At 37.8% G+C, this 22,526-nt stretch overlaps 1 protein-coding gene across 2 annotated transcripts in view; it reads right to left on the bottom strand.

The window, feature by feature from the left end:
• FAM120C (family with sequence similarity 120 member C) overlaps positions 1–22,526 on the bottom strand; it is a 132,757-nt gene that overhangs the window by 60,953 nt on the left and 49,278 nt on the right. For both annotated transcript variants that reach the window (XM_024767194.1, XM_024767193.1), the window contains exon 10: positions 329–578. In XM_024767194.1, coding sequence (XP_024622962.1) covers positions 329–578 — 250 coding nt within the window. The remainder of the gene's footprint in view (positions 1–328; positions 579–22,526) is intronic.

Genomic DNA, 22,526 nt, shown 5'->3' with positions numbered 1-22,526 from the left:
TATGGAAGATGGCTTGGAGGGACACACATCAAATACCCAAGAGTGGATAACTATGGGTAGAGAGAAGGGGACTGAATCAGGAAGAAAGGCTGAAGGCGACAAAAACCAAATATAAAACCAAAAATAAAAGAGTGTTTATGCATGGGCTGATGATGACAGATCATAAACTGAGGAGACTATCATAGCAATTGATTTCCAATGTTTCTGAAGTCTAAAGTAAACATAAAACTTCCCCACCTCAAAATACTATAAAAACCACGTGCTTAAAGGAAATGTCAAAAAAAATAAAATAGAAATGAACTGACCACTTCCCGGTCACATGGCTTACCGGAGTACACAGCACATGAGCAGTAGATGGGTGGGGACGTTAGCTGGATTGAGCATACTGGGTGTGTCTGACTTCATACAGGCCAGGAAGGCACGCATCCTTCTGTTCTTGTCCTCAACTGCTTTGCCTAGCCAGAGCTTCTTGAGGTTTGGGCAAGTCCATTCCCGAAATGTCAGGGCAGACACCAGCTCAGGGGTTTGAGGTGACTTCCCTTTATAGGCAGACCACTCTTTAAGGATCACTGAAGGAACTAGAAAACAGAAGTTGAGGAAAAACTGGCTATAGAGACTCTGAGCATTTCTGCAGCTGGTCACAATTGACAGAAACCATCACACTTCAACATCTTTGTATGTTCTGTCACTATAATTTTTATTGTTAGCAGTAGTAACAGCAGGAGTAGTAAGCATTTATTAGATGCTTGGTGTGTATTAAGTATTTTACATATAAATGTAAATCTTACTTACTCTTCAGAACAAACCTGAGAGAGAAGCATTATGACTATATTATCACAAAACACAGTGCTCATTTTGCAGGTGAAAAAAGGAATCAAAGCTCAATGGTCACACAGTTCTACAGTCACACAGCAGTCCCCCAGTTATTTGCAGGGAATAAGTTCCAAGACCCCCAGTGGATGCCCAAAACCACGGACAGTACCGAATCCTGCAATATACTATGTTTTTTCCTATACCTACGTACAAAGGTACGTAAGAGATTAACAACAATAACTAATAATAAAATAGAACAGTTATAACAATATACTATAATAAAAGTTATGTTAAAGTGGTCTCTCTCTCTCCAAATATCTTATTGTACAAATTTAATGCCATTTCCATCTTAACTAAGCACTTATCGTGTACTGTGTCCATAACTTTTGCAGTTCGAGATGTGACAGCAAAACTAGCACAAATTTCTTTTTCCTTCTTCACAATTTCACAGACAGAAGACTCGTTCTTACCATAGATCTTTTTGTTCTTACTATAGATCTTAGTAACGTCAGCATATGATATTTTTTCTTCCCTTATTAAGTTGAGAACTTTCACCTTTTCACTTAAAGGAAGCACTTTACAGCTTCCTTTTGGCATATCTGAATTGCCAGCATCACTACTCTTGCACTTCAGGGCCATTATTAAGTAAAATAAGGGTTAATTGAACAAAAGCACTGAGATACTGGGACAGTTGATTTGATAACCCAGACAGCTACTAAGTGACTAACAGGCAGCATACGCTGAACAGAGGAATGCTTCACATCCTGGGTGGGAGGGAGCAGGATTATGCGAGATTTCATCACACTACTCAAAATAGTGTGCAATTTAAAATTTATGAATTGGCTGCGTGCCCACCCAGCCCCTATTATAGTCTGAGATAAAGAACGCAAGATTAAAATGGAAGTCTCCACTATACCCTGACATCCCTTTTGCAGTGTCCCAGGGGTCACAAAGACCAAGCCTGGTACAAGCAGGGGGAGACCATGCCCAGGACTGGAGGTGAGCATTCTAAGATCAGTAAGGTTCCGAGCTGCCGGAGACTCCAGTTCCTGTCTTGTTGCTCCACCATCCCTCAGGCATGGCCCTCGTCTGAATGAATATTTGACCACATGGATGGATAAATATTCCAGCCAGGAGGACTGAGATACTTTTCCATTATAGGTTATTACAATATATTGAATATAGTTCCATGTACTATACAGCGACATAGAAAGAGAAGGAAAATTAGACATCAGGAAAGGCGCCGAATGTAAGACAGCAAACAGACACAGTGAAATCTAAACCAGGGTCAGTGACTTTCTTTCCAAGTTGGGTCCTCAATGGAGGGCCCTAAACGCTGCCTGCCCCCTGGCAGAAACATCACAGATTTCTCAGAAGTGGCTTTGAGGCTTTTCAGAGGCTCGGAGATGATCCTTTGGAGCTCACGGGGCGCCTTCAAGATGGCAGAGGAGTAAGACGTGGAGATCACCTTCCTCCCCACAAATACATCACAACTACATCTATATGTGGAACAACTCATACAGAACACCTACTGAACACTGGCAGAAGACCTCAGACTTCCCAAAAGACACCTCAGGTGACTTACACGCAGAGGCAGGGCCAAATCCAAAGGTGAACCCAAGGAGCTGTGTGAACAAAGAAGAGAAAGGGAAATTTCTCCCAGCAGCCTCAGGAGCAGTGGATTAAATCTCCACAATCAGCTTGATATACCCTGCACCTGTGGAAAACCTGAACAGACAGCGAATCATCCCAAAACTGAGGCATTAGACTTTGGGAACAACTGTAGACTTGGGATTTCCTTTCCGCATGTAATTTGCTTCTGGTTCTATATTTATCTTAGCTTAGTATTTAGAGTTTATTATCATTGGTATATTTGTTTATTGATTTGGTTGTGCCCTTCCTTTTTTATTTTTTATGTATACATATATAGATAGATAGATTTATTTAGTTTACTTTTTCTCTTTTTGTGAGTGTGTATGTGTATGCTGCTTTGTGTGATTTTGACTGTATAGCTTTGCTTTTGCCATTTGTCCTAGCGTTCTGACTGTCCGTTTTTTTGTTTGTTTGTTTTTTTAAGTATAGTTTATAGCACTTGTTAGCATGGAAGGATTTGTTTTTGGGTTTGGTTGCTCTCTTCTTTCTTTTTTTAATTACATTTTTATTTTTAATAATTTTTTCTATTTTAATAACATTATTTTATTTGTTTAGTTTTCATTATTTCTTGCTTTCTTTTTTCTCCCTTTTCTTCTGAGCTGTGTGGCTGACAGGGTCTTGGTGCTCTGCCCAGGTGTCAGGCCTGAGCCTCTGAGGTGGGAGAGCCGAGTGCAGGACATTGGTTCACCAGAGACCTCCAAGCCCCATGTAATATCAAACAGCGAAAGCTCTGCCAGAGATCTCCATCTCAATGGTAAGATCCAGCTCCACTCAACGACCAGTAAGTTACAGTACTGGACACCCCATGCCAAACAACTAGCAAGACAGGAACACAAACCCACCCATTAGCAAAGAGGCTGCCTAAAATCATAATAAGGTCACAGACACCCCAAAACACACCACCGGACGTGGTCCTGCCCACCAGAAAGACAAGATCCAGCTTCAGCCAACATAACACAGGCACCAGTCCCCTCCACCAGAAAGCCTACACAACCCACTGAACCAACCTTAGCCACTGGGGGCAGCCACCAAAAAAAACCGGGAACTACGAATCTGCAAGCTGCGAAAAGGAGACCCCAAACACAGTAAGTTAAGCAAAATGAGATCAGAGAAAACACAGCAGATGAATGAGCAAGGTAAAAACCCATCAGACCAAACAAATAAAGAGGAAATAGGCAGTTTACCTGAAAAAGAATTCAGAGTAATGATAGTTTACAAGAGACAAAGAAGGACACTACATAATAATCAAGGGATCAATCCAAGAAGAAGATATAACAATTGTAAATATTTATTCACCCAACATAGGAGCACCGCAAAACATAAGGCAAATGCTAACAGCCATAAAGGGGAAATTGACAGTAACACAATCATAGTAGAGGACTTTAACACCCCACTTTCACCGATGGACAGATGATCCAAAATGAAAATAAATAAGGAAACACAAGCTTTAAATGATACATTAAACAAGACAGACTTAATTGATATTTATAGGACATTCCATCCAAAAGCAACAGATTAGACTTTCTTCTCAAGTGCTCATGGAACATTCTCCAGGATAGGTAATACCTTGGGAGACAAATCAAGCTTTGGTAAATTTAAGAATATTGAAATCAAGTATCTTTTCTGACCACAACGCTATGAGACTAGATATCAATTATGGGAAAAAAATCTGTAAAAAATACAAACACATGGAGGCTAAACAATACACTACTAAATAAGCAAGAGATCACTGAAAAAATCAAAGAGGAAATAAAAAAATACGCAGAAACAAATGACAATGAAAACACAACGACCCAAAACCCATGGGATGCAGCAAAAGCAGTTCTAAGAGGGAAGTTTATAGCAATACAATCTTACCTCAAGAAACAAGGAACATCTCAAATAAACAACCTAACCTTAAACCTAAAGCAATTAGAGAAAGAAGAACAAAAAAACCCCAAAAGGTAGCAGAAGCAAAGAAACCATAAAGATCAGATCAGAAATAAATGAAAAAGAAATGAAGGAAACGATAGCAAAGATCAATAAACTAAAAGCTGGTTCTTTGAGAAGATATACAAAGTTGATAAACCATTAGCCAGACTCAACAAGAAAAAAGTGGAGAAGACTCAAATCAATAGAATTAGAAAGGAAAAAGGGGAAGTAACAACTGACACTGCAGAAATACAAAGGATCAAGAGAGCTTACTACAAGCAACTATATGCCAATAAAATGGACAACCTGGAAGAAATGGACAAATTATTAGAAAAGCACTACCTTCCGAGACTGAACTACGGAAATAGAAAATAGAAACAGACCAATCACAAGAACTGAAATTGAAACTGTGATTAAAAATCTTCCAACAAACAAATGCCCAGAACCAGATGGCTTCACAGGCGAATTCTATCAAATGTTTAGAGAAGAGCTAACAGCCCTCCTTCTCAAACTCTTCCAAAATATAGCAGAGGGAGGAACACTCCCAAACTCATTCTAGGAGGCCACCACCAACCTGATACCAAAACCAGACAAAGATGCCACAAAGAAAGAAAACTACAGGCCAGTATCACTGATGAACATAGATGCAAAATTCCTCAGCAAAATATTAGCAGAGGCCAACAGCACATTAAAAGGATCATACAACACGATCAAGTGGGGTTTACCCCAGGAATGCAAGGATTCTTCAATATATGCAAATGAATCAATTTGATAAACCATATTAACAAACTGAGGGAGAAAAACCATATAATCATCTCAGTAGATGCAGAAAAAGCTTTTGACAGAATTCAACACCCATTTATGATAAAAAACCCTCCAGAAAGTAGGCATAGAGGGAACTTAGCTCAAAATAATCAAGGCCATATATGACAAACCCAAAGCCAACATCATTCTCAATGGCAAAAAACTGAAACCACTTCCTATAAGATCAGGAACAAGACAAGGTTGCCCACTCACACCACTATTATTCAACATAGTTTTGGAAGTTTTAGCCGCAGCCATCAGAGAAGAAAAAGAAATAAAAGGAATCCAAATTGAAAAGAAGAAGTAAAACTGCCACTGTCTGCAGATGACACGGTACTATACATAGAGAATCCTAAAGATGCTACCAGAAAACTAGTAGAGCTAATCAATGAATTTGGGAAAGTAGCAGGATACAAAATTAACGCACAGAAATCCCTTGCATTCCTATACAGTAATGATGAAAAATCTGAAAGTGAAATTAAGAAAACACTCCTATTTACCACTGCAACAAAAAGAATAAAATATCTAGGAATAAACCTACCTAAGGAGACAAAAGACCTGTATGCAGAAAATTATAAGACACTGATGAAAGAAATTAAAGATGATACAAATAGATGGAGAGATATACCATGTTCTTGGATTGGAAAAATCAACATTGAGAAAATGACTCTACTACCTAAAGCAATCTACAGATTCAATGCAATCCCTACCAAATTACCACTGCTATTTTTCACAGAACTAGAACAAAAAATTTCACAAATTGTACGGAAACAAAAATACCCTGAATATCCAAAGCAATCTTGAGAAAGAAAAACAGAGTTGGAGGAATCAGGCTCCCTGACTTCAGACTATACTACAAAGCTACAGTAATCAAGACAGTATGGTACTAGCACAAAAACTGAAATATAGATCAATGGAACAGGATAGAAAGCCCAGAGATAAACCCATGCATATACGGTCACCTTATCTTTGATAAAGGAGGCAAGAATATAGAATGGAGAAAAGACAGCCACTTCAATAAGTGGTGCTGGGAAAACTGGACAGCTACACAGAAAAGAATGAAATTAGAATAGTCCCTAACACCATACACATAAATAAACTCAGAATGGATTAGAGACCTACATGTAAGACCAGGCACTATAAAACTCTCTGAGGAAAACATAGGCAGAACAGTCTATGCCATCAATCAGAGGAACATCCTTTTTGACCTACCTCCTAGTGAAATGGAAATAATAACAAAAAAACAAATGGGACCTAATGAAACTTAAAAGCTTTTGCACAACAAAGGAAAACATAAACAAGATGAAAGATAACCCTCAAAATGGGAGAAAATATTTTCAAAGAAAGCAACTGACAAATGATTAGTCTCCAAAATATACAAGCAACTCATGCAGCTCAATATCCAAAAAGCAAACAACCCAATCCAAAAATGGGCAGAAGACCTAAATAGACATTTCTCCAAAGAAGAGATACAGATTGCCAACAAACACATGAAAGGAAGCTCGACATGACTAATCATTAGAGAAATGCAAATGAAAACTACAATGAGGTATCACCTCACAATGGTCAGAATGGGCATCATGAAAAAAAATCTACAAACAATAAATGCTGAAGAGGGTGTGCCGAAAAGGGATCCCTCTTGCACTGTTGGGGGGAATGTAAATTGATACAGCCACAATGGAGAATAGTATGGAGGTCCCTTAAAAAACTTAAAATAGAACTACCATATCCCACTACCATATATCCCACTACCATATCCCACTACCATATCCCACTACCATATCCCACTGCAATCCCACTACTGGGCATATACCCTGAGAAAACCAAAATTCAAAAAGAATCATGTACCACAGTGTTTATTGCAGCTCTATTTACAATAGCCAGGACATGGAAGCAGCGTAAGTTTCCATCGACAGTTGAATGGATAAAGAAGATGTGTCACATATATACAATGGAATATTACTCAGCCATAAAAAGAAGCAAAACTGAGTTATTTGTAGTGAGGTGGATGGACCTAGAGTCTGTCATACAGAGTGAAGTAAGTCAGAAAGAGAAAAACAAATACCATATGCTAACACTTATGTATGGAATCTAAAAAAATACTTAAAAGGTTCTGAAGAACCTAGGGGCAGGACAGGAATAAAGACACAGACATAGAGAGTGGACTTGAGGACACGGGGAGGGGTAAGGGTAAGCTGGGATGAAATGAGAAAGTGGTATGGACATATATACACTACCAAATGTAAAATAGATAGCTAGTGGGAAGCAGCCACACAGCACAGGGAGATCAGCTTGGTGCTTTGTGTCCACCTAGAGGGGTGGGATAGGGAGGGTGGGAGCGAGACACAAGAGGCAGGAGATGTGGGGATGTATGTATATGTATAGCTGATTCACATTGTTATACAGCAGAAGCTAACACACCATTGTAAAGCAATTATAGTCCAATAAAGATGTTAAAAAAACAGAAAAGAAAACTTATGAATTGTTTACTTCTGGAATTTTTCATTTAATATTTTTGAATCATGGTTGACCTTGAGTAATTGAAACCGTGAAAGAGAAATCAAGGATAAGGGACTTGGTACTGTATTTTGAAACTCATTTCTTAAGTAGATGTACCAGGCTAGGCAAGGAAAGAAGTCCAAGGTAGAATCACATGAATACCTGGCTTCATAACAGACTATAGGACACCCCAAAAGACTTAAAAGAATACTACAAAATTCTCAAGAAAACAACATCTTTTAGATTTATGAAGGTGTGACAGACAAGGAAAACATGGCTTCTGTCTACTTCTAGTGTACCTCAGGCTCCTAAGCTGTATCTTCTTTTATTTAAGTCTTTTAGTATCTACTCAGTTACCAAAGCTAGAAACCTGGAAGTCATCCCAGACTCCTTGCTGTCCTTCACCTTCTACACTGGTTATTTCAAAGGTCCCGCTGATTCTACTGTCTTATGATGCCTTTTCTCTGTCCCTTTTCTTCATCACAAGAAATATTGTTGAGGTTCAGATCTCAAATAATAAGAAAAGGGTCATCTTTTACCCTGCAAGAGTCTCGACTGTTGTCCCTGCTTTCATCTTGTCCAGTCCCCCTCATACCCATACTCTACAACCACTAGAATGATATTTTTTAAAAAACCTTTTAGTTTCAAATAATTATAGATTCACAGGGAGTTGTGAAGATAGTAGACAGAAGTCCTGTGTACCCTTTATCTAGTTTCCCGCAATGGTTATATCTAAAATGATTATAAGGACTTCCCTGGCAGTACAGTGGGTGAGACTACACACTTCCACTGCAGGTGGCACGGGTTTGATCCCTGATCAGGGAACTAAGATTCCGCCATGCAGTGTGGCCAAAAAACAAATAAAATAAAGAAAAATAAAATAAAATGATTATAATACAATATCAAAGCTAGGAAACTGACATTGGCACAACTATGTGTATAGTTCTGTGTCATGTGTAGATTCATATAACTACCAACCACAATCAAGATACAGAACTATTCCATCACCACAAAGTTCTCCCCTGTGCTACCCCTTTTATGGTCACACCCAGTGCCCTCCAGCACCATCCTTAATCCCTGGCAACTACCAATCTGTTCTCTATCTGTACAATTTTGTCAATTTGAGAATGTTACATAAATTGAATCAGTATCCAACCTTTTGAGATTGGCATTTTCACTCAGCATAATGCCCTTGAGAGCTATCCATGTTGATGCATATATCAATAGCTCATTCCTTTTTTGCTGAGTAATATTCCATGATATCTAGGTTGTGTCCAGTATGGGGCTATTACGAATAAAGGTGGTATGAATATTTGTAAGTTCCTGCATGAAAATAAGTCTTCATTCTCTGGGATAAATGCCCAAAAGTGTGAGTGCTACACACTTATTTTTAGTTTTAAGTAACTGCCAAATTATTTTCCAGAGTGGCGGTACCATGTTACATTCCCACCAGCAAATTATGAGTGATCCAGTTTTTCCACATCCAATCCAGCATGCTGTATTATCACCATTATTCATTTTAGCCATTCTGATAGGTATGTCGTGACACTTCATTGTGGTTTTAATTTGCATTTTTCTAATGGCTAATGATGTTGAACATCTTTTCATGTCTTTATATTCCATATGTATATCTTCTTCAGTGAAATGTTTGTGCATGTCTTTTGCTGATTTTCTAATTGGATTATTTTTATATTGTTCAGGTTTTTTGTTTTTTTGTGGTACGCGGGCCTCTCACTGTTGTGGCCTTTCCCATTGCAGAGCACAGGCTCCGGACGCGCAGGCTCAGCAGCCATGGCTCATGGGCCCAGCCGCTCCGTGGCGTGTGGGATCCTCCCAGAGCGGGACACGAATCCGTGTCCCCTGCATCGGCAGGCAGACTCTCAACCACTGCGCCACCAGGGAAGCCCTGTTCAGTTTTTTTAAGTGAATTTCCCCTTTATTATTCTTGAGTAGAAGCTTATATTATATCTGAAATGACATTAAGGAGAATAGATAAATACAGATATAGATATATATAGATAATCTAAGGCTCCTAAGACTATTATTTTTAAATGAGCATTAAGTCAAAGTTCATAATTATTTTGTACAAATAAGTGTCATCAGACTAGTTAAATGGTGGGTTTTTTTAACATCTTTATTGGAATATAATTGCTTTACAGTATTGTCTTAGTTTCTGCTGTATAGCAAAGTGAATCAGCTATAGGTATACATATTGTTCAGTTTTGAGTTCTTTCAGATACTTGCTTTCAGAGTATTTCAGATACTAGTCTAGATATGTAGTACTTGTTCACCTATGGATTTCCAATTGATCCAGTACCACTTGTTAAAAAGACAACCTTTCTTCCACCAAAGTGCTTCTGTGGCTTTGTCAAAAATCAGTTGGCTGTACTTGTGTGAGGCTATTTCTGGGTTCCCTACTCTGTTCCATTTGTCTATATGTCTATATATCACTGCCAGTACCACACATTCTTAATTACTGTAGCGACATAATAAGTCTTGTAATCAGGTAGAGTGACTGCTTCCAATTTATTATTCCTTCTTAAAAATGTTTTAGCTATTCTGGTTCCTTTGTTTTTCCATATAAATATTAGAATAATCTTGTCTACATACACACAGAATCCTGCTGGCATTAGATAGAAATTGTGTCAAACCTGTATACAATTAATTTCTGTTGAATCAGTAGTAAAAAAAAATTCCCAACAAACAGAAGTCCAGGACCAGACAACTTGATAGTGAATTGCACCAAAAATTTAAAGGAGAGCTAACAACTATCCTTCTCAAATGATTCCAAGAAATTGAAGAGCAAGGAACGTCTCCAAACTCATTCTATATAAAACAAAAATATCCTCCAGGAATAAAGGAGACATAAAGACATTCCAGATGAAGAAAAAACTTTTTAAAAATCAGACCTACCCTAAAAAAATGACTAAAGGTACTTCTCTACACAGAAAAGAAATGATAAAAGAAGGAATCTTGGAATATCAGAAAGGAAGAAAAAAACAATGGAAAGAACAATAGATTTTCCTTCTCTTGAGTTTTCTAAATTACACTTCATGGTAAGCAAAAACTATAATACTGTTTAATGTGGCTCTGAATGTCTGTAGAGAAAATATTTAAGACAATTATTAATGGAGGAAGGTAAAGAGATGCAACAGAGGTCAGGTTCACTTCACTTGAACTGGTAAAATGCCAACACCAGTAGACTGCAATAAGTTATGTATATACAATGTAATACCTAGTAAATATACTGAAATAGCTATACAAAGAGATATACCAAAAACATATAGATAAATAAAAATGGAATTCTAAAATAAGTTCATGTAATCCATAGAAGGGAAGAATAAGAAAACAGAGATATGAAAACCAGAGAAAACAAACAGAAGCAAAAATAAAATGACAGACTTAAGTCCTAACATGTCAGTAATTACATTAAATGTAAGTGGTCTAACAACACCAATTAAATACAGAGATTGACAGACTGGATAAAAAAACATGACCCAGGGCTTCCCTGGTGGTGCAGTGGTTGAGAATCTGCCTGCCAATGCAGGGGACACGGGTTTGAGCCCTGGTCTGGGAAGATGCCGTGGAGCAACTAGGCCCGTGAGCCACAACTACTGAGCCTGCGCGTCTGGAGCCTGTGCTCCGCAACAAGACAGGCTGCGATAGTGAGAGGCCAGCGCACCGCGATGAAGAGTGGCCCCCACTTGCCTCAACTAGAGAAAGCCCTCACACAGAAACGAAGACCCAACACAGACAAAAATAAATAAATAATTTTTTAAAAATAACCCAAATATATGCTGTCTACAAAACATTCACTTCAAATATAAATGATATTGGTAGGTTGAAAGGAAAAGAATGGAAAATAATATACCATGAGAACATTAATCAAAAGACAGAAGGAGGGCTTCCCTGGTGGCACAGTGGTTGAGAATCTGCCTGCTAATGCAGGGGACACGCGTTCAAGCCCTGGTCTGGGAGGATCCCACATGCCGCGGAGCAACTAGGCCCGTGAGCCACAACTACTGAGCCTGTGCGTCTGGAGCCTGTGCTCTGCAACAAGACAGGCCACGATTGTGAGAGGCCCGCGCACCGTGATGAAGAGTGGCCCCCACTTGCCACAACTAGAGAAAGCCCTCGCACAGAAACGAAGACGCAACACAGCAAAACTAAATAAATAAATTAAAGTCTTTAAAAAAAAAAAAAAGACAGAAGGAAAGGCTATATTAATACCATATTAAGTACACTTCAGAGCAAAAAAACTGCCAGGGACAGAGAGGGACATTACAAAATGCTAAAAGGGTCAATCCACCAAGGAGACATAGCAATCCTAAATGTGTGTCACCAAATAACAGAGCCACAAAATACATGATGCAACAACTGACAGAAATGAAATGAGAAATAGACACATCCACAATTATAATTAGAGACTTCAACCCACCTCTCAATAATGGGTAGATCAACTATACAGAAAATCAGCAAGAATACAGAACTCAACACCATCAATGAACAGAATCTAATTGACTCTTACAGAATATACAACAAGAGTATAATACATGTTCTTTTCACATGCCCACAGAACATATGCCATGATAGATCATATCCTGGGCCATAAAACAAACTCCAATAAATTTTAAAGAATTGAAATCATACAGAGTATATTCTCAGGCCACTATGGAATCAAACAAGAAATTAACAGAAAGATAACAGAAAAATCTATAAATACTTGGAAAATAACAAAACACTTGTATATAATTAATGGGTCAAAGAGGAAGTCTCAAAGAAAAGAAAGAAATAATGGAACTAAATGAAAATAAAAATACAGAATATTAAAATTTGTGAGATGGAACTAAATAACTGCTGAGAGGGAAATTTATAGCACAAAATGCTCACATTTAGAAAAGAGGAAAAGTCTTTAATTGATCATCTAACAAGAAGAGGAGCAGAAAGCCAAACCTTCAGCAAACCAAGGAAAGAAATAATAAGGATAAAATCAGAAATCAATGAAATTGAAAACAGAAAAACAATAGAGAAAAAAAATCAGTGAAACAAAAACCTGGTTCTTTGAAAAGAACAATAAAATTGACAATATTATAGCAAGACTGCAAAGAAAAAGAGACAGAAGACACAAATTGCTAATATCAAGAATGAGACAGGATATCACCACAAAACCTGCAGATATCAAAAGAATTGTATGGGAATACTGTAAACAACTCTGCACACATAAATTTGACAACTTACGCAAAATAGACCAATTTCTCAAAAAATGCAAGCTACCAGAACACACCTAATATCAAGTAGATAATTTGATTAGCCCTATACATTTTAATGAAATTTAATTTAAAACTTCACACACACACACACACACACACACACACACACACACACACAACCTGGCTCAACTGGTTTCACTGGAGAATTCTACTAAATGTTTAACAAAAAATTAACATCAGTTGTCACAATTGTCACAATCAAGGATTGTGTAGACAATCCTTTTAGAAAATAGGAGTGAACGCTTCTGAACTATTTTTATAAAGCCAGTATTATGCTGATGCAAAAGCCAGATAAAGACAGTACATAAAAGTACTTCAGACTGATATTCCTCATCAATATAGATGTACAAATTCTTAACAAAATATTAGTCAATAGAATTCAGCAATATATAAAATGAATTATACACCGTGGCCAAGTAGGGTTTATTCCACGGTTGCAAGGCTGGTTCAATACTTGAAAAATCAATGTAATCCACCATACAAACAGGCTAAAGAAGAAAAATAATATAATCATCTCAGTGGATGCAGAAAAACATTTGACAAAATTTGACAATCGTTCATGATTTAAAAAAAAACTCTCTGGGAACTTCCCTGGTGGTCCAGTGGCTAAGGCTCCGTGCTCCCAATGCAGGGGGCCTGGATTCAATCCCTGATCAGGGAACTAGATCCCACATGCTGCAACTAAGAGTTCACATGCCGCAACTAAAAGATCCCTTATCTCAACTAAAGATCCTGCATACCACAATGAAGATCCCACATGCTGCAACTAAGACCCAGCGCAGCCAAATACGTAAATAAATAAATATTAAAAAAATAACTCTCTGGAAACTAGAAATAGAAGGGAATTTCTTCAACTTGATAAAGAACATCTACAAAAAAACCTCCTACTAACATTGTACTTAATGGTTTAAGACTGTATGTTTTTCTCTTAAAATCAGAAACAGGACTAGGATGTCTGCCCTTACCACTGCTCTTCAACATATTACTGGAAGTTCTAGCCAGTGTAGGAAGGCAAGAAAATGAAATAGAAGGCATACAGATCAGAAAGGAAGAAATAAAACTGACCCTAACTGCAGATGACATATAGTCCATGTAGAAAATCACAAGAAATCTACAGCAAAACTCCTAGAAATAATGTGAGCTGAAGACTACAGGATACAAAATAAACAACAGAAATTAATTGTATTTCATTTTTTATTGAAGTAAAATTGACTTAAAATATTATATTAGTTTCAGTTGTACAACAGTGTTGATATTTTTATATATTACAAAATGATCACTCCAATAAGTCTAGTTAGCATCTATCACAATACAAAGTTATTCCAATATTATTGACTATATTCCATATGCTATATACTATGTTCCCATGACTTACTTATTTTATAACTGGAAGTTTGTACCTCTTAATTTCCCTCACCTATTTCACTCATCTCCCCATACCCCTCCCTCTGGCAACCACCTGCTTGTTCTCTATATCTGTGAGTCTGTTTCTAGTTTGTTATATTCAATCACTTATTCTTTAGATTCCACATATAACTGAAATCATACAGTATTTGTCTTTCTCTGCCTGACTTATTTCACTTAGCATAATACCTTCTAGGTTCACCCATGTTGTCACAAGTGGCAAGATTTAATTCCTATTTTATGATAAAAAATATTCCACTGCATATATATACCATTTCTTCTTTATCCACTCATCTGTTGATGAAAGCTTAGGTTGCTTCCATATCTTTGCTATTGTAAAAAGTGCTGCAATGAACATAGGGGTGCATATATCTTTTCAAATTAATGTTTTTGTTTTCTTCAGATAAATACTCAGATATGGAATTGCTGGATCATATGGTGGTTCTATTTTTATTTTTTTTGAGGAATCTCTACACTGTTTTCCATAGTGGCTGTACCAATTTACATTCTCACCAACAAGGGTTCCCTTTCCTCCAATCTTCCTACACTATTGGTTGGAATGTAAATTGATACAACTATTATGGAGAACAGTACGGAGGTTCCTTTAAAAACTAAAAATAGAACTACCATATGATCCAGCAACCCCATTCCTGGGCATATATCCGGAGAAAACCATAATTCAAAAAGATACAGGCAATCCAGTGTTCACTGCAGCATTATTTACAATAGCCAAGACATGGAAGCAACCTAAATGTCCATCAACAGAGCAATGTATAAAGATGTGGTACATATATGCAACAAAATATTACTCAGCCATAAAGAAGAATGAAATAATGCCATTTGCAGCAACATGGATGGACCTACAGATTATCATAGTAAGTGAAGTGAGTCAGAGAAAGACAAATATCATGTGATATCACTTATATGTGGAATTTAAAAAGATGACACAAGGGAATTCCCTGGTGGTCCAGTGGTTAGGACTCAGTGCTTTCACTGCTGGTGCCCAGGTTCATTCCCTGGTCAGGCAACTAAGATCCCACAAGCTGTGCAGTGTGGCCAAAAAAAAAAAAAAAAAAAAGGATGACACAAATGAACTGATTTACAAAACAGAAACAGACAAACAGACTCACAGACTTTGAAAACAAACTTATGGTTAACAAAGCAGAAAGGGAAGGGTTGTGGGAGAGGAATAAACTAGGAGGTTGGGGTTAAAATATGCACACTACTATATATAAAATTGACAATCAACAGGGACCTATTGAATAGCACAGGGAACTCTACTTAATATTCTGTAATAACCTATATGGGAAAAGAATCTGAAAAAGAATGGAGATAAGTATATGTATAACTGAACCACTCTGCTGTACACCTGAACCTAACACAACATTGTAAATCAACTATACCCCAATATAAAATAAAATTAAATTTTTAGAAAGGGTTCCCTTTCCTCCACACCCTTGCCAATATTTGTTATTTGTTGTCTTTTTGATAATAGCCATTCTGAAAGGTGTGAGATGATATCTCATTGTGGTTTTGATTTGTATTTCCCTGATGATTAGAGAAGTTGAGCATTTTTTCACATGCCTGTGAAAAGATGGCATCTGTATGTCTTCTTTAGAAAAATGTCTATTCAGAGCCTATGCCCGTTATTTAATTGGGTTGTTTGTTTTTTTGATGTGGAGTTGTATGCATTCTTTGTATATTTTGGATATTAACCCATCGTTGGATATATCATTTGCAAATATCTTTCTCAATTCAGTAGACAGCCTTTTTGTTTCGTTGATAGTTTTATATGCTGTGCACAGAGTTTTTGGTTTGATGTGGTCCCATTTGTTCATTTTTGCTTTAGCTTTCCTTGCATGAGGAGACATATGCCAAAAAATATTGCTAAGACTGATGTCAAAGAGCATATAGGGCCTAGGTTTTCTTCTAGGAGTTTTATGGTTTCAGGTATTACATTTAACTTTTTAATCCACTGCCATGTAGCTATCTAGTTTTCCCAACACCATTTATTGAAGAGGCTGTCTTCTTCCTCATTGAATATTCTTGCCTCCTTTCTCGTAGATAAATTGCTGATATACCTATGGGCTCATTTATGGGCTCTCCATTTGGTTCCATTAATCCACATATCTGTTTTCTGTGCCAGTATCATACTATTTTGATTATTGAAGCTTTATAGTATAGTTTGAAATTAGGGACTGTGGTGCCTCCTGTTTTGTTCTTCTTTTTTAAAAAATTTACAATGTTGTGTTAGTTTCAGATGTACAGCAAAGTGATTCATGTTTATACATATATACATTATATATATAACTATTATAATATACTGTATATAACATACTGTATAATATATAACTATATATAACATACATAATATATATAAAAATATGTTCTTTCTCAGATTCTTTTCCCATATAGGTTATTAGAGTACTGAGTAGAGCTCCCTGTGCTACACAGTAGATCCTTGTTGATTATCTGTTTTATATACAGTACTGTGTATATGTTAATCCCAACAACCTAATTTATCCCTCCCCCCCAACCTTTCCCCTTTGGTAACCATAGGTTTTTCAAAGTCTGTGAGTCTGTTTCTGTTTTGTAAATAAGATCATTTGTGCCGTTTTTTTAGATTCCACGTATAAGCAGTATCACATATTTGTCTTTGTCTGATTTACTTCACTTATCTCTAGGTCCATCTATATTGATGCAAATGGCATTATTTCATCTTTTTATGGCTGAGTAATATTCCACACTATGTGTGTGTGTATACATATATATATACCATATCTTCTTTATACATTCCTGTGTTGATGGACATTTAGGTTGCTTCCATGTCTTGGCTATTGTAAATAGTGTTGCTACGACCATTGGGCTGCATGTATCTTTTTGAATTAGAGTTTTCATCTTTTCCAGGTATATGCCCAGGAGTGGGATTGCTGGATCATATGGTAATTCTATTTTTAGTTTATTAAGGAAAAATCTCCATACTGTTCTCCATGTTCCTTTTTAAGATTGTTTTGGCTACTTGGGGTCTTCTGTGTTTCCATATAAATTTTAGAATTGTTTGTTCTAATTCTGTGGAAAATGTCATTGGTATTTTGATAGTGATTGCATTGAATCTTTAGATTACCTCGGGTAGTATGATCTTTTTGACAATATTAATTCTATTAATTCTTCCATTCCATGAGCACTGTATATCTTTCTATCTGTTTGAGATCTTCAATCTCTTTCATCAAAGTCTTATAATTTTCTGAGTACAGGTGTTTTACCACCTTGATTAGATTTAGCCCCAGGTATTTTAATCTTTTTGATGTGATTGTTTATTGGGAGTTATTGATTACTGATTCAATTTTATTACTGCTAATTGGCCTGTTCATATCTTCTGTTTCTTCCTGATTCAGTCTTGAGAGATTGTACATGTCTAGGAATTTATACACTTCTTCTAGGTTGTCCATTTTATTTATTAAAAAATTTATTGTATATTGGAGTGTAGTTGATTAACAATGTTGTGTTAGTTTCCGGTGTACAGCAAAGTGATTCAGTTATACATATACATGTATCTATTCTTTTTCAAATTCTTTTCCCATTTAGGTTATTACAGAGTATTGAGCAGAGTTCCCTGTGCTATACAGTAGGTCCTTGTTGGTTATCCATTTTAAATATAGCAGTGTGTACATGTCAATCCCAAACTCCCAATCTAACCCTCCCCCGCCAGCCTCCCCCCCTGGAATAGGCTGTCCATTTTATTGGTGCATAATTGTCCATAGGAATCTCCTTTGATCTTTTGCATTTCTGTGGTGTTGGCTGTAACCTCTCCTTTTTCATTTCTGATTTTATTGATTTGGGCCCTCTCTCTTTTTTTCTTGATGAGTCTGGCTAAAGATTTACCAATTTTATCATTTCAAAGAATAAGGTCGTAAGTTCATTGATCTTTTCTATTTTTTGTTTTTTTAGTCTCCATGGCATTTATTTCTGTTCTGATCTATATTATTTCTTTCCTTCTATTACCTTTGGGATTTTTTCTCTTCTTTTTCTACTTTCTTTAGGCATAAGGTGATGTTGATTGAGATTTTTCTTGTTTCTTGAGGTTAGCTTGCATCACTATAAATTTCCCTCTTAGAACTGCTTTTGCTGCATCCCACCATAGATTCTGGATCATTGTGTTTCTATTTGCATTTGTCTCCTAGTTTTATTTGATTTCCTCTTGAATTCTTCAGTGACTCATTGGTTGTTTAGTAGCATATTGTTTAGCCTCCATGTATTTGGGGTTTTTTGCAGGTTTTTTTTCCTTGTAGTTGACTTCTAGTTTCATATTGTTGTGGTTGGAAACGATGCTTGATATGACTTCAGTCTTCTAAAATTTACTATGACTTGTTTTGTGGCCCAGCATGTGATCTATCCTGTAGAATTTTCCATGTGCACTTGAAAAGAATGTGTATTCTGCTACTTTTGGATGGAACTTCTATATACCTACTAAGTCCATTTGGACTAATGTGTCATTTAAGGCCAGTGTTTCATTGATTTTCTGTCTGGATGATCTGTCCACTGATGTAAGTGGGGTGTTAAAGTCCCCTAACATTACTGTGTTACTGTCAATTTCTCCCTTTATGGCTGTTAGCATTTGCCTTGTGTATTTAGTTGCTCCTATGTTGGCTGCATACATATTTATAATTTTTATATCTTCTTGGATTGACCCTTTGATCATTATGTAATGTCCTTCTTTGTCTCTAGTTCTGGAGCTAGTGTTGGAAGGCTAATGGGTGGGGCTGGGATCCAGAGGGTCCAGGGCCTGGTGTTCACCCACTAGCAGATGAGGCCGGGTCCTGGGGCTAGTGCCGGCCCACTTGTGGGTGGAGCCAGGTCCCAGTGTGTTGGAGTTGATGTTGGCCTGCAGGTGGATGGGGCTGGGTCCTGGTGTGGCTGGGAGCTCAGTACAGCAGCCAGCCTACTGGTGGGTAGGTCCATGTAACTGCCCAGCTAGCTGTCTGGCCTGGAATGTCCCAGGACTGGTGCTGATTGGCTGGTGGGTGGGGCCAGGTCCAGGCAAGTAATAAATTAAAGGGAAGGTTCCAACATGGCGCTTACCAGCACCAATATACCTGTGATAGGATGAGCTCCAAGAAATGGCTGCTGGCAGCTTGATGTCCCCATGATGAGTTTCAATTGCCTCCTGTCTCTCTGAGAGGCTCTGCAAATCAGCTCTTGGTTTGACCCAGACTCCCTTCAAATTACTGCTTCTGTCCTGGGTCTTGGAGTGTGTGAGATTTTGTGCATACCCTTTAAAAGTGGAGCCTCTATTTTTCACAGCCCTCTGGATCTCCCAAAAGTAAGTCCCACCGGCCTTCAAAGCCAGATGTTCTGGAGTCTTATCTTTCTGGTCAGTACCCAAGGTTGGGGAGCCCAACGTGGGGCTCAGACCTGTTGCTCTTTGGGGAGAACCTCTACAATTGTAATTATCCTTCCATTTGTTGCTCATCCACCCAGGGATGGGTCTTGAATACACTGCAACTCCACCCCTCCTATCTGTCTCATTGTGGTTCCCTATTTATACCTTCAGCTGTAGAATATCCTTTCTTCTAGTCTTCAGGTCATTATCATGGATAGTTCCTTCATAATAGTTTCAATTTTGTTGTGCCCATGGGAGGAGGTGAGCTCAGGGTCTTCCTACTCCACCATCTTGGCCCTTGACAATTTTTTTTTGGCCCTTGAAAATGTTGTGGCAGAAGGGACTCCATGGCTAATGATGAAAGATCAGCCTTTATATGTATTATTTTCCCCTATATGTAAAGCATCATTTCTCTCTGGCTGCTTTCAATAATTTTTCTGTCTTTAGACTGACAAGGGCTTAATTTCCAAAATATACAAACAGGTCATACAATTCAATATTGAAAAAACAAACAACCCAATCAAAAAATGGGCAGAAGATCTAAATATACATTTCTCCAGGAAGACATACAGATGGCCAAAAGGCACATGCAAACATGCTCAGCATCCCTAATTATTAGAGAAATGCAAATCAAAACTGCAATGAGGTATCACCTCACATCAGTCGGAAGGGCCATCGCCAAAAAGTCTACAAATAGGGGCTTCCCTGGTGGTGCAGTGGTTGAGAGTCCGCCTGCTGATGCAGGGGACACGGGTTCGTGCCTCGGTCCGGGAAGATCCCACATGCCGTGGAGCAGCTGGGCCCTTGAGCCATGGCCGCTGGGCCTGCACGTCCGGAGTCTGTGCTCCACAACAGGAGAGGCCACAGCAGTGAGAGGCCCGCGTACCACAAAAAAAAACAAAAAAATGTCTACAAATAATAAATGCTGGAGAGGGTGTGGAGAAAAGAGAACCCTCCTACACTGCTGATGGGAATGTAAATTGGTGCAGCCACCATGGAGAACAGTATTGAGGTTCCTTAAAAAACTAAAAATAGAGTTGCCATATGATCCAGCAATCCCACTCCTCAGCATATATCCGGAAAAGATGAAAACTCTAATTTAAATAGATACATGCACCCCAATGGTCATAGCAGCACTATTTACAATAGCCAAGATACAGAAGCAACTTAAGTATCTACTGACAGATGAGTGGATAAAGTAGATGTGAGACACACACAGACACACACAGAGGAATATTACTCAGCCATAAAAAAATTTGCAGAATGAAATTCTTCAATTTGCAGCAACATGGATGGACCTAGAGAATATTATGCTTAGTGAAATAAGTCAGACAGAGAAAGACAAATATCGTATGATATCACTTACATGTGGAATCTAAAAAATGATGCAAATGAACTTATTTACAAAACAGAAACAGACTCACAGACATAGAAAACAAGTTTATGGCTACCAAAGGGGAAAGGGGGGGGATAAATTAGGAGTTTTGGATTAACAGATACACACTGTGGGCATATGGTTCTGCCAAATTTGGGAATATTTATTTAAGTTATTAAATATAAATATTATATATTATTTCTTTGAGTACTTTTGCAGCCTTACCCTCTTTCGCCTCTCCTTCTGAGACTCTGATTGGCACGAATATTAGATCTTTTGTTATAGTTCCACTGATCCCTGTTCATTTTTCAGTCTATTTTCTCTTTGTTATTCAGATTAGATAATTTCTATTGTTCTTTCTCCAAGTTCACTGATTATTTTCTCTGTTGTCTCCAATCTGCAGTTTAACCCATCTTTTGTGTATTTTATTTCAGTTATTGTATCTTTTAGTTCTTAATTTCCATTTGTTCTTTTGTATATTATATCTCTTTGTAAGACTTTCTATTTTTAATTTGTATCAAGAATGTTCAGCAAATTCCCTGGCTGTCCAGTGGTTAGGACCTGGTGCTTTCACTGCACAAGCCATACAGCACAGCCCAAGAAAAGAATGTTCAGAATTGTTTGTCAAAGAATTCCTCTCTCATGGCTGCTCTGAAATCCTTATCAGGTAATTCAGTCATTTGTGTTACAGTGATTTGATTTTCTATGGATAACACAAATCTATTGATTTTCTTTCCTCAGTCAGTTTGAGATCTCAGTTTGATATCTTTCTGGTTCTTGGTATGATGAGGGATTTTCAATTCAAACCTTAATATTTGGGGTATTATTTTATGAGACTCTGGATCTCATTTAAATTTTGTGTTTTAGCAGGTCTTTTCTGACACCACTCTGGTGGGTGAAGGAGGATGCTGTCTCATTACTGCCAAGTGGGAGTAGAAGTCCTCACTCCCAATGTGCCCTTGTCTGACACTTCCACAGCAGGAGCAGGTGGTATACCTTCTTACAGTCTGGCAATGGTAGAAGTCTAGGTTCTTCCTTTGGCCTTTGCTGGTAGGGGTAAGAGTGGGCTACAGTTTTTCTCTAGTGTTTGGCTGGAATAGAGTAGTTATTATCTAAAAGATTTCTGTATTACTAGGTTGTTCCTTCTGTGTACTTTGGCTAGAGAGAGCAGGCTTTTCTTGGTCTGCACCTGTTGGTGTTTCTGGGCTGCCAGCTTGTCCTGCACACAGTCTGGGATATATAAGGCACAAAGAAAACCCAGGGAACTCACTACTGCAGCATTCCTTGGATCCCAAGGCCCTTAGCCAATCTGTCACCTTCTGTTCACCTTCTAGAGTATCTTGTGCTTGTTTTGTATATAATATCCTGAACTTTTACTTTTATTTAGCAGGAGGAATAGGGAAAAGTATATCTATTC

The sequence above is a fragment of the Neophocaena asiaeorientalis genome, unplaced genomic scaffold (assembly GCF_003031525.2).
Source record: "Neophocaena asiaeorientalis asiaeorientalis breed wild unplaced genomic scaffold, Neophocaena_asiaeorientalis_V1.1 scaffold313, whole genome shotgun sequence".
Taxonomy (NCBI): Eukaryota; Metazoa; Chordata; class Mammalia; order Artiodactyla; family Phocoenidae; genus Neophocaena; species Neophocaena asiaeorientalis.
The sequence above is the reverse complement of the archived record's forward strand: the minus strand, read 5'-3'. Positions and strand labels throughout refer to the sequence as shown.